General features: G+C 31.7%; 1 protein-coding gene across 4 annotated transcripts in view; it reads right to left on the reverse strand.

Annotated features, from left to right (window-relative positions):
- The window catches only part of Myo10A (Myosin 10A), a 215,253-nt gene that overhangs the window by 47,272 nt on the left and 154,626 nt on the right, over positions 1–13,355 (reverse strand). For all 4 annotated transcript variants that reach the window (XM_014421918.3, XM_067053304.1, XM_067053305.1 and 1 more), the window contains 2 exons: positions 2,673–2,761; positions 1,846–1,909 (listed from right to left, as the gene is read on the reverse strand). In XM_014421918.3, coding sequence (XP_014277404.1) covers positions 1,846–1,909; positions 2,673–2,761 — 153 coding nt within the window. The remainder of the gene's footprint in view (positions 1–1,845; positions 1,910–2,672; positions 2,762–13,355) is intronic.

A 13,355-nucleotide genomic window follows, 5' to 3' on the forward strand; every position in this document is an offset into this window, starting at 1 on the left:
GTTTCATTATATATGCAATACAAAAGCTCTTTCGAAAAAACAAAACAAAAATATGATACATACACGTTAAAAATGCTTTCAAATACGTGACTTCTTTACAAAAAAAAAACGTGCAGCCCCACAAGTGCATAGTTACAAACACGGCCACGTCCAGTGGAGTCAATGTGAAGTGTTACACTGCAGTATTCGGACCATGTGACCCCGAAAAACGGCACCAAACCTTTCATTACATTTTACTATTCCTTTTTAGATTATGGAGAAATAATTAATGGAAGTTTTAATTAGTGCATTAAAGTATCTACTTTCATTTTTTGTGTTGTTTAGTTTCTTTGAATTTGTGATATATATCATGATTATCATTCTATCATTAGTTTCCTTTATCAAATTACCTATATTTCAATTTTCGTCTTGTTATTTTAGTTCTATTTTGTATTTTTTCTTTATCATACAAATTAAATCTTTAGTTGTATTTATAGAAATAATTTCAAAATTGTATAGTTATAGTTGGTTTCTTTGAATTTGAGATATATATCATGATTATCATTCTATCATAAGTTTCCATTATAAAATTACCTATATTTCAATTTTTGTCTTGTTATTTTAGTTCATTTTGTATTTTTTCTTTATGATACAAATTAAATCTGTAGTTAACTTTCTAGAAATAATTTCAAAATTGTATAGTTATAGCTTAGAAGCCGTTGCAGCATCTACAACACCGGAACAATTAAAAGTGTTACAAACTAATATTTCTGGACCTATACATATTGCTATGTGGTCGGACAACATTTGTTGTTAAATAATTTTTAAATAATAAATTTTTGATGTAATATACCAAAATCAAATTTTGTTATACATTCAATTTTAATAACATATTTAAAAAAAAAGTTCTCTCGATCTCCTAAAAAAAAATCATAGTGCACCTGGCCGTTTTTGTGACTAGGATACCCATGCTTCTGTTTCACTTTTTTTCTTATAAACATATATTTATTTATTTTTTTAATCGATTCGTTTAGATTATACAATTTATATTGTTTATTATTTTGATATTTAAAAAAAAGTGTCCAGCATTGGTTCTATTATTTTTTTTTTGGGCCAAGACTCCCATTTGAAGTCCTATGCTGCCTAAGCATGGTTGGGGTCAAAGTTTTTCATTTTGTGGGACCGCCACGCAATGAAAATAGTCAACACTCCAGGCCGGATTGGAACCGGCACCGCCAATAGACATCAAATTCGTATGTTCTATTCTTTCACCCTTTTGAAACTCTTTCGTAAAATTTCATTTGTACACTGATTAACTTCTCAGCAATTGTCGAAATAAGTAAATCGATTCTACAATAATTTTGTAAGTAAATTTTAAAATAAAGTGAGACTAGATAGGACGAAATACTTACCATTCACGAAATTCTAATTTAATGAATTTGGGAGAGTGAATTTGTCGATCAGGTGAAATAAAAATTGTGAAATCGTAGAATTGAAGGAAAAGAAAGGGAAAGAAAAAATAAATGAATTGAAATATTTGTATTTATTGTATAGACTGGAATTTATTGTAAAGGAGACTGTGGGGAAAAGAAACTGTTTTTTTTTTCTATTTTATTATACCATGTAATTATATATAATTTATATATGTCCGATCACGGATTGATTAGTATGCTGTGTAATGTAGCAACCCGATGTATTTAGGCAGCATGGTTATATAAAGTATTTCTTCCAAAATGGCCAACATTAAGAATATATCATCTTAAAACTATTAATTATTATCATCTTAAATATTAACTATTTATGAATTATAAATAAATGATTAGAATACAGAAATATTTAATTTCTAATTAAGCATGTCACACTTACATATATTAATTCCTTGTCGTATCGTATCTTCAGATTCCATAGTAATGAAGCTTCGTTGAGGTCACTGAAAATTGAAAAGTATATGATTAGAACTAATCTCAACGTAGGAAACTAATGCATTTGTTATTGTTAGAAAGCGATGAGTTGGACTAATGTCAAGGTTTGTACAATTACTTTCTGTCGCAAGAGTTTATTAAAAGATTAAAAAATAAAAACAAATAATTGAGGAGATTAATTTTGGGATTCGAAGGTTACTTCTCTGACGCATGTAACACCGAAGGATTCATCGCTCAGCTTGGGTCTCAAGATAAATAAACTTTAATATAACTGAGTAAATGAGTACTCAACTATCACATTTAATGATTTTTATTTATATTATATTATGTTGGACTAATTCCAAGGTTTATACATTTCCTTCTGTGTCGTAAGATTTAATTTGAATTATAAAATAAAAGTCATGATTGTATTAATAAATAAACATTGGTTCCAGCAGTAGTTTTAGTCGTACTAATTTTTACCCAACTCTGCATAACGGCAGAAAAAATAATTAATTTTTCTAAGGTCGTCACAGGATATGTAAAAAGGTTTTTTCTAAATAAACGATAAACTTCAATAGTGGCACATAGGATCTTTCGTTGAGGAATAAGGACTGATTTATCACGAACACTATACATATCAGTTTTAAAAGAAGATTTTTACACTGTAAAATCATTTTGTTAAATTTCGCGATTGTAAGCTTTTTAGTGGGAGCCCTTCATTTAACAATTCCTCTGAGTAGTGCCATAGCCCCTTTATAAAATTAATCTTAATATTTGACTTCTACTTACTTCAGCTGTATCATATCATCTATCCCCAGCTGTCCCAGGTCCTGCCGCCTCTTGACTCCATTTGGTGATGTGACAGAAAAGACTTGAGGCTGTAACAAACAAAAAAAAAAAATAGAAAGGTCAGTTAGGATAATAGTACATCAAATTAATCATAAAAAAACAATTGTACAATTAATTAATCATAAAAATAAATAACAAATATTTTAAAATATTCCTTGATAATGCGAAAAATGTTGAATAGAAGCTATTTGAAGCAGGCAGGATGAATCTTTAAAAGAATGATCCTTATTATACCTCCAAAATCAGGTCAGAAAGAAACAATCCGATTTACCTTTAGGTAGCAAATGATGATTAACAGATCCTTTAACACATTGCATAAGATCAGTATTAATATAAAGGGAAAAAAATAATAATCTTTGAGTTTAAAATTGAAGACAGGTTATAACACTTTTTTTAAAGGATGGAGATAAATGGAGACGAAGGTATAGTAAGGAGACCAATATCTTACTAGGCGATCAGCGGTTCTCAAACTTTTTTCACCACGGTACCCTTCTAATACTAAAATTAATTCAGGCTAAAATAATTTCACGGCACCCTGGTTGAGCCAAAAAACATTATGGCACCATTATCCTTAGAACAGGTAATATGTTGGAAAAGAAGAAAAAACAGTGCAAATTGATTGCTGAAATTTGCTATTTTAATTTATCTTTTTTTTTTTGTAATATTTTAAGAAACTAGCATTGCTTGCGGCACTCCTGAGAACCACTATTAGTATGTGGGTAAAGGATATAGCGATAATGCGTAATACAGAAATCTTCTTCATGAAGTTCTCATCCCAAACAGAAAAATGCTGAAGATTGTGCTGCCGAAGATCCCCAGATAATCCTTGCAATCCAAAACAAGGCAGCAGCAGTCAGGTACGATAGCTGTTTGATTACTGATTTATTAATGGAAATCATATTTTTTGGTTCGGTCAACAATTTGAAATGACCAATCCAAGAAGTATAAGCAGATTATAAACTGCATTGTAACTTCTTCAGTTACACCATAAAAAGACTGGCACTACTAGCGATAACGCAAGCCAGAGGTGTTTACCAACATTCCATTGTTATCTTAAAAAACCTTTTCATGAAGCTTATAATCTTAATAGCCCATTCGGGTAATAATGGAATCTAGGAGCAAATAAGAATGAGGAATAACAATACCGAACTAGAAGAATAGATGTCCACACAAAGAAATGCCCTTGTATTCGTAAAAAGTATATTTCTCCCTCTCACATCAATAAATCTTCATTTGGACATAGTTTGAATGATTTTTATCTTTCCAATACATTTTCAGTTGTTTAACATTCTCTTATTATCTTCTCAGGCAAATTATTACAGGTAGTTATATAATTTTTATATCCTTTTCTTCATCATAAAAGACATTCAATTATCATTTATTTCAGAAAATGTTTAAACTCATGTTTCAACAGTCACTTGTCTGTATATTGATTTGGTTATTTCATAAACAGAGAAACCGTTTGGAATGCCAAGGTTAGATTTTTTAATCCAGCGTAGTGAATTTCGCAGTAGTTAAAAGTCGGATACTAAAGTGCTGAAGACATTCCTTAAGATCTATTATGAAATAATATTAAACAGCTAAGACTAAAGATCTGAGTCACGACCTAATAGGATTCAAGAACAAAATTCAATGTGCGAAACACTTGGGAAATAAATAGTCATTGTAGTCAAGGTAGGTTTATTGCATCAATTAATGCATTTAAAGAAGGAGTGAAGAAGAAGGCAGCTGAAAGAATTATATGCAACATTTGTCATTTTCAAGAATATCGTTAATCGGAGCAATAAAAAGATAAAAACTAGAAAGGAGAATAAAAAGATATAGAGGGCTTTCTAGATCCAACAGTTAAGAAATATAGGGCACGGATAATAGAGGTTCGCAATCTAACATGTTCATTCTAATTTTTGTTTAGATTGGAAGTTATTCTTTGAAGGTGTGAAAAGTTACCAAACAACGGAATTGTGCGAGTGAGATCCAAGTCCGTGACCGAACTCAAAGGCACACGAAGATAACGGAGAAGTTCGTTTTATCGGTCGAATGTTGGCCACGGAATTCAATTGGCAGACAAGATGGAAAGTATTCTATTATCGCCACCGAAAGAAGAAGCCGTTCATCTGATGATTCGAAGAGAATACCATGGACTGGTTTCTTCACGATGTTTCGTAATTTAATATCGTTGAGATAAAAGATCAATCAGTAATCGACGGTAGTTCTCGGTAAAGTAATCCAGGTCCATAGTTAGCACTTCAAGGCCATCTCCTGGAAGAATGTTGACGAGCGACCTCATGGTGGTAATTTTAAAGGTTATTCTTTTGTTACAACAATACGCAACCATTGGAGAACGTTTATTAACGTAAGTGGAACAAAGGAATGGGAGAAAAAAATAAAACATGAGTTTCTATGAAGGATCGTAAAACGTACGCTCACGTTTTAATGCTGTGGTTTTTTTTCTATTCACCTCCAGGATTACAAAGTATAAATTGAATATATCTTCATTTAAATATATCACAGTTACTAACCACCCCAAAGTTACTACAATAATATATCAATTATTTAATTTAAACATTAAAATGTAATAATTTACAATAATTATCGTCTTTTAATATAATATCTACTATTACATAATTATGCAATCACTTAAAAAAAAGTTGAACTGTGATTCAATACATATTCACATTTTCAATCTACTGATTAGCTACTGTTTTCTCCATAAGCTAACTATGAATTAATAAAGATAAATCATTTGAAAGGTAGCTAAATTCACTATAAAATTTTTAAAAAAATTATCATCGAAATGTGTCCATTATTATTACCAAGGATTGGACTTGTTACAATCTTCGTGGTGAGCCGTTGCTAAAACCTAAGAGATTGTATATATTATTTTATCATTATGTTATTTTATTTATTTATTTTTCATACAGATAGTCTGATTATGTTCATTTGTCTATCCTTTTGTTTGTATATATTTTAAGAGTCTTTTTTTTATTATTATTTTTTTATTTTATTTATTTTTTTATTTTAGTATGTATGTGATCATTTATCAATATTACCTATTGCCCACAACTGTGTGGCAGATTGTAATATCTATCAATAAATAAATCTATCTATTAAAAAAAACAAAAAAAACCTAAGAGACATATGAATGCGAACCCCTAACATTCATCCAATTGTTGGTACCTAACATGTAGGTGTAAGCGAAGAAAGTAGAGGAAGGAGTCTGATGAAATTGATACTAGTAGTAATGAGTAACTTTGCGCAAATCCGAAGTTAGCGAGGGAGCAAATGTAATAAAATATTTATAGAATGTAAGGAACATCATAAAAAACTTCACACAGTATTTTATTTTTAGTTTAAAATAAGTTTTATTGAAGACAAATAAAACGAAAAAGAATAAAGGAAGATGAAGAAAAAAAAAAACGATAATGATAGTATATATTATATACTTACTATAAGCTCACACTTATATTTAGTAAGAAAACATTATGTCCGTCCCTACCACTTGGTAGTCCACTAGTATAATCTATATTTCATTTAAATGACTTTCTATACGACTACTAGCAACATAATTATAATGACGCAACCACAGGGGATACAAGAGTTGTATAATTGAATATTTATTAACCTGAGATCAGTAAAGGAGTGGAGTAGCTATATACAACACGTGCGCTTAAAGAAGAAGAATGCAACACGTTTACATATGACCAAAAATTTTCTCTAGAGAGGGGAAGGTATAATATAGCTAAAACAAAAAAGGGTCTATCAGAAAAAAATAAATTAATCACTAAATAATTTAATTTCTGAACAATGCCATTTTGCTGTTTCTTCACAAGCTATGCAAACAAGAAGTGAATCTTAAGTACATATATTCTTGAATTCCATAGTTCAGGAGCATGAAGTGTTAAATTGCACCATATGGAAGGACTTCGTGCCAGGTTGCTGAGGAAAACCGGGATATTCGCTCTCGCCGAGTCGGACTTCCCTCGTCTGAAGGAGGAGGAGAATTATCCCTTCTTCAGGGAATTCATCTACGGGCGGAAGGAGGTGATCGGCCTGACACACTTTACGTTAGGAAGAGCTCGACCCAGGAACTGGCCAGCCACCAAGACAAGAAGATGAAGGTGAAGAAGCAGATGCAGACTAAGACAAGAAGGGCTGGAGATGGCTGCGTGCCCTGGACAGATGCAGGTGGATAAGGTGCAGCCCCATCTAAAAGGAGCTCACCCGAGTGCTGGGCTGCACCACGGTTGAACCCCATAAATAAAGAAAATTATTGGAGGCAGCAGCATGCCTAATCCCCATTGCTGCCGTACCCCGTATGCCAGAAATGGGAAGGAAGGAGGAAAAATTTAGTACAAAATGGCCATTGAAGCTAATTCATATTCAGGTTGTACGAATCTTGTTCAGGCACTATCGTCATCTTAAAACATTTTATATTAATAATAATAAAAGAGAAACGGAGAAACTAAATGCATTTAATAGTATTATTTTTCAAATATTTCAGCATGAAAATCAATTACCTCTCAGTCACTTATAACCCCAAGGAAATACCATTTTCTCTTCATAGAGAGAGTAATGAAACAGCAGAAAATAAGGGTAACTAATTGATAGTGACAAAACAAAGAAATTATTCTCATTTAGTATGAAATATTATTTTAACTAGTTCTGAAACTGAAAATAAACTTCGTTTTAGTATATCACGAAAAATGTATCGCAAAATCATGATTTGTAGTATCAGCACTGGAGCAAAAAAAAAAAATAAAAAAGTCGTTTATACATCTCTAGGCTAATCAACCATACAACTTCAACATTTTATGATTCAAAAGATGTTAAAGTATAAAAAAATGGTCAATTTGAATTAGTAACATAAGATAATGTAATAATATTTGTTTTAATATGTTCGTGTGACTATTTGTTGGCTTCAAATCTAGCAAATGTATACTTAATTATTATCATCAGAATGAGACAAAACTCCTCTATCCAACGGAAAAAAAAAATTATTAGATAAAACTATTCACATGTAATACAACATGTAATATCAACACGAAACAACTAACGTTTGGGAAAACGCGTCCACAAATTCACCTAAAACTGAGACAACTTTCGATTGCTTTGATTTGTACAACTTGCATTATGTTAGTAAATGAATAGATAATTTTTCAAACACAAGAAAATATTAATAGAAGATTGAACTAACAAGAAAATAAAATAGGTTAAAAGAATTTAAACAGAAAACTAACATCTTATCCAGACTGATGAATCCAATAAACCATAAAACAAATGTACAAATAAGTTGAAATTTGTCTCACATCCAAGGGAGCGTGATTTTGTTTGCACATTTCTTAGACTAACTTGAATCTTATTATTACTTCTGTATACTTTGCTAATTTCAAATGTTTTAATATCGCTGAAAAGCTTCCAATGTTTTAATATAGCTATCATTCACGAGCAGTGAAGTATACATAAACTATATTTAAAGGCAATAAACAGTAATTCGAATATGTTTGAACAATTATAAATTCATTTTCGTCCAACTTGTGCCATTCGGTATGTTTTAACGTCCACCTGGTACCTTGAAAGATGCTCCCAATGTGCTATGAAAGATTTTCTTACCATAGAATGGTATTAAATATCATGAATTCGCGAAACATCAAAATGTGATTGATGCAAATGAAGTTTATTTCAAGTTTCAACACAACAAAAAACATAAAAGTTAGTTAAAATTATCAAATAAAATTATCTTTTAAGTAGATATGTCTATTAAATCAATCAAAAATATTACACAATTTAGAATTAATACAAAATGAGTAGTGAAATTATAAGATATAAGATGATATACGATAAATAATTTACCCCATAATTATGAGGTTTCCTTAAAATTTTAACGATTTTAAGAAATAATACTCATCATTACTACTAATTTTCATTAATTTCTCCTATATCGGTACCCAAACCAGCTTCATGTGCATTATTGTTAGCCAGGATGGGGAATATAGTGAAATGAAATCTGCAAGAAATATCTCTCTAGGCGGTAAACCCTTTTCATGGTATCTTTAGACGGGTTAGTACCGCATTATATTTTCTAAACAGCTAAAAGTGTGAACGGTTTCACAGTACAAAGGTGGAAGTTTGGAAGAGTTAAACTATTGTTAACTCATATTATAAATTAAATTATAGGCGGTTCTTAAGTATCCAATTTCTAACTTTAAGATTGTCAATATTGGAACTCTGCGCTTAGCTGATAATATATCATAGAATGCCTTTTAACGCTATCAAATGAATTTTCAAAACATTGAACCAATAGCAGCTAATTGACAGTCCGTGCTGACAGCCTTCTCCGAGACAAGAATCACTAATGCCAGGCTGAGGACGCCGGGAACATACTGAGCGAATGCTCCTTCGGAGACCCTCCAGGTAGAAATACCTCGGTGATTGTCTTATCCAGCGCCATTCCAGCTCTCTCCAGCCTAGTTCCCTTGAACTTTGGTCATCGCATAGTTACTATATCAGACATCAAAAGCATCGTTGTCTACAGACTTTAAGGTAGATACCACGACCATATTGGTTTTCGGTAGAGTCAGAACATGTCTTTAGCCGAGTATAAGAACACTGCATAGTACTAAGGTTGCATAAATGCGCTAACCAACTTAGAATACTCAGTGCAACAATTAAATTATCGCAAGTAATATCCGAAATGGATTCCACAGAAACAATAGCGAATTTCATGAGGTTACAGGTTATTCAGATTAAAAGATTCAAATTGAACTTACCTCAGACAACATTCATTTTTAACTATCTTAGCTCGATTTAATTATCTCAAGTCTCTTATTCCCGTTTGAAGTAAATATTTCAAAAGTGAAAGAGAATCGTCTCTTCCTGGGGGTTTTAGTGGGGCAGTTCCAGCCAAGAGGATTGCCTTTTTTGTGTTATGATTTTCTTTCGTAAGATTGTCACATCGACCAACCATTTAAATGGTTTTGAAATTAATAATAAAAATAATGTTAAACAAGACTGGGAATACATAAATAAAACTTTTTTTTCTCACTTTCTTATTATTGTCACTGAAACAAATACAACACATATACTTAACGTAAATATAATTTTTTTTTCCAGAGTGTGAATGTCATGAATCATTTCTGAGGGCCACCGCGAAATGAATTCAGACTCACCGAGGTGTGATTCGAACCCACAGCCTTCTGAACTAAGTGTGCTCTGGGACTCACGTCCTAGCCCGCAATCAGTTTCTCTATAAATATATTATGTTACTACATAAATAAAACTGTAACGAAAGGAAAAAACACGAAACTACACAAATATGTTGCTAGAATGAACGCATAGAAAATCAAGTCACTCATTGCAGGGTTACTGCGTTGTTAAAAACAAGAGAAAAAAGCACTCTTGGGAAACTCTCTACCCTTCTATTCATTAGACGGTCATTATGGTATTTGGGCGTGAATACCAAGACCGTTCATGTGCTCGTTGCAAAGCGTCCTTTATGCAAATATCCTGCAACCGAGGCTTCTGTAAGAAAGCATTTGAAAGGAACTATGGCACCACAAAAGCCATCTTTCGCCATGGCTCAAAGCTTTACATAATATTTTTCCAATCTTTTGCAGGGAAAATGCGTTAAACGGAGTATCAGATTTAAACAGTTATGGCATTAATAGCAAGTGTAAAAGAAGTGATTTCAAATTGTTTAAATCCATTTTTGGCTTTTCATATAAAATAATAAGGAAGTAATGATAAGCACGCGTGTAGATTTCGGGATTCAGCTGCCTGAAATGATTTGGTTCAGGAATTAAGTTGGTACCATCAAGATGGAAACCATCGTGGGACAGGTATATCCTAATATATTTTACCTCAAACGAGTTCCTGACAGAAAAATGAGCCCATATAGACTACAAACTTTTTTAAGTATACCGAAAATCAAGAACATCTACTCAGTACCGAAGAACTTTGTGGGACCTTTTTTTTTTTTTTTTTTAATATTATCTCAATATATATTAAAAAATTAAGGGAACAAGAAATTTAAAAAAAATTATAAATTAGCTGCAGAATGCTGGGAACTCCAAAAAACTGTTAAAAAGGTATGGAATTAACTTTTTTAAAAAACTAGGTGGAAAAATCATTTTTGAACGGATAAGTTTCCTACTTGTTGCAGCATATTAATATTTTCTATTAAAAATTTGATTTCCAGATGATGTATCGTGAGTTAGGTTTAGATGGGGAATTGGTTTTTGGCTACAGAATAAACGTTTCATCTACTACAAGGAAAAGAAATTATTAAAAAAAAAAAAATTAATACCACTGAAATATTTTATTAATTTAACCAATTAACGGTACGAAATACAGAACGTACATACACTGCTTAAAATAATGATCAGAGCTACAAATATCTGGTACAAAACAAAATAATTCTTTATTTGCCACTTTGATTGATAACTTTTATGGATTAGTTACTTTCCTGTATATTAGTGGCTTTATTTTTGAAATCTTCCAATTATATTCTAATAATCATTATTACTTTTTATTTGTTTATCTTTCCACACTTTTATATTAATGATAAGGAAGGTAATAACATTAAGGTCGAAAGTAACCGGTGGTTCATTCCCGATAAAATAATAATCTGCCCTATAGTGACCCTCTTCGTATAACACGGTAAAAACCACATTCGCAAAACCGTATCTACAAAAACACAATCCTGTGTACGACTCAGTCTATCCTATGGTCGTTCTACATGATACTAAAGCGGTGATTATATGTACAGTAATAGTGTTAATCAGTTTCCAAACAAAAAGTTTTAGTTTAGATAAGAAAGAATCCAAATGAAAAGTCTTCTAAAAAACATAAATCAAAGCTAGGTAACGTTTAATTAAATTTTATGCAAACACCGAATTTCAATATGTTGGCAATAATTTATAGTATTTAACAAACAATTAAAAACAAAACTATTGGAAGATAATAATAATACCTGTAATTTAATGTCCTTTGTGCAATATTAACTAATAAATAAAATCAACTAAAATTATAACAATGGTTCACTTCTCAATTTACTCAACTCTTAAAAATCATGGTTGGGCGGAATATCACATTGAAAACTATCAAAAGAGTATCTTTCCACAAAATGTTTTATAGAAATAATTTTTATATGTCATGTAAGCGTAATCAAAAGTTTTACACCCACTGTAAATCGTAGACAGTTGTAATGGTCCGTCCTTCAAAATTAAACCTAAACTCTGCGTAAATCAAATTAAAAATAATACAATTTTTACAAGAATCATGGGCCACTATCAACGCGGGGTACATGAATAGTTACTTAATTATGGATAATCAAGAATGTGTCAAAAGTTTCGTTTATTATTATCTCATAATTGAATATGTCACAGTACAATAGCTCGCCGTTGAACTCCCAACCACAAAACACTTTTTAACGGGGGAGAAGTAAACTCTCCACTTTAAGGTGGAGGCCTTTGCGTCGTCACTTTTCACTTTGGTGAATGCCTGGGTCGTGACTCTGAAAGAACTGATCCGGGGCCATTGCAAACTGCACCCAAGATCAGACACAATTAGTGTCCATAGAGTTTAATAGCAGTAACAACTTTAAGCCACAGAATAAGGAAGATAAATATGCCCGCATTAGCGATAAAAAAACAAAACAGGTTGTATAGTTCGTGTATAGAAGTAATTTTATTTATTATAGATTTTAGAGTCAATTTTTATCGGTCCCTCAGAGAGCCCTGGTCCGGGTCCCTGTTCATTAGTATTATTACAAACTTTGATTGAACTTGTTTTACTTTACCCAGAAATATATTTTATATGTCCTTCAGCAATTGTGAGGAATGTTATACTTTTAAATGTATGCATACAATAAGTATAAAGTTAGGGAACTGTGACATAAAGTCTTTTCCTTGGCACTGATGACTTCTTAAAACTATTTTAAGCGTAAAATAGAGTTAGAACAATCATACTAGGAATGCAGCGTGAAACGGGATAACATTATAGGGGAAATATGGGAAAGGCAACTTTAATCTCTTACGAGAAAGAGTAAAAATAAACAAATAAAAAACCTTTTTGGTTTCCTTTGCCAACTATTAAACTAAAATCATATACTCATAGACGTGAACATTTGTTAGATGTAGTATTATACTGTGTAATAAATTGAAATAAAAAATCTTTCCGGCTTGCACCAAAAGCGGGTAATCGTATTTTATGATGAGAATGGTCTCGATTTGCTATCCCCGCAAAAGAGTTATGGGTCCAAATTCCAAATGTACCACACAGTATCAAAAGTATTTGTCATTCTCTCCTTCACTGTTGCTTATCCTCATTCAAATTATTTTGAGTGAAAATGGTTATTTTAACCGTTCCATAATTTGAACGATTTCTCAAAGCTTAGGAGGTTTTTGTCTCCAAGTACACTTTCAGGTTCTGTAAGGGCTAGACTGAAACTGTACTGTAGAAATTGAATCGATGTATAATACATTTTATTTAGTGACATACATACTATGTATGTTGAAATGCACAATTGTCAACGTAAATCGAACAACAGATCCTGAAAGTATCAAAAATCCAATACAATGGGATATCTTGTATCTACTGATATGAAGCTGACATAGTTTTCTGTAG

The sequence above is a fragment of the Halyomorpha halys genome, unplaced genomic scaffold (assembly GCF_000696795.3).
Source record: "Halyomorpha halys isolate HHAL.00 unplaced genomic scaffold, Hhal_1.1 Scaffold348.1, whole genome shotgun sequence".
Taxonomy (NCBI): Eukaryota; Metazoa; Arthropoda; class Insecta; order Hemiptera; family Pentatomidae; genus Halyomorpha; species Halyomorpha halys.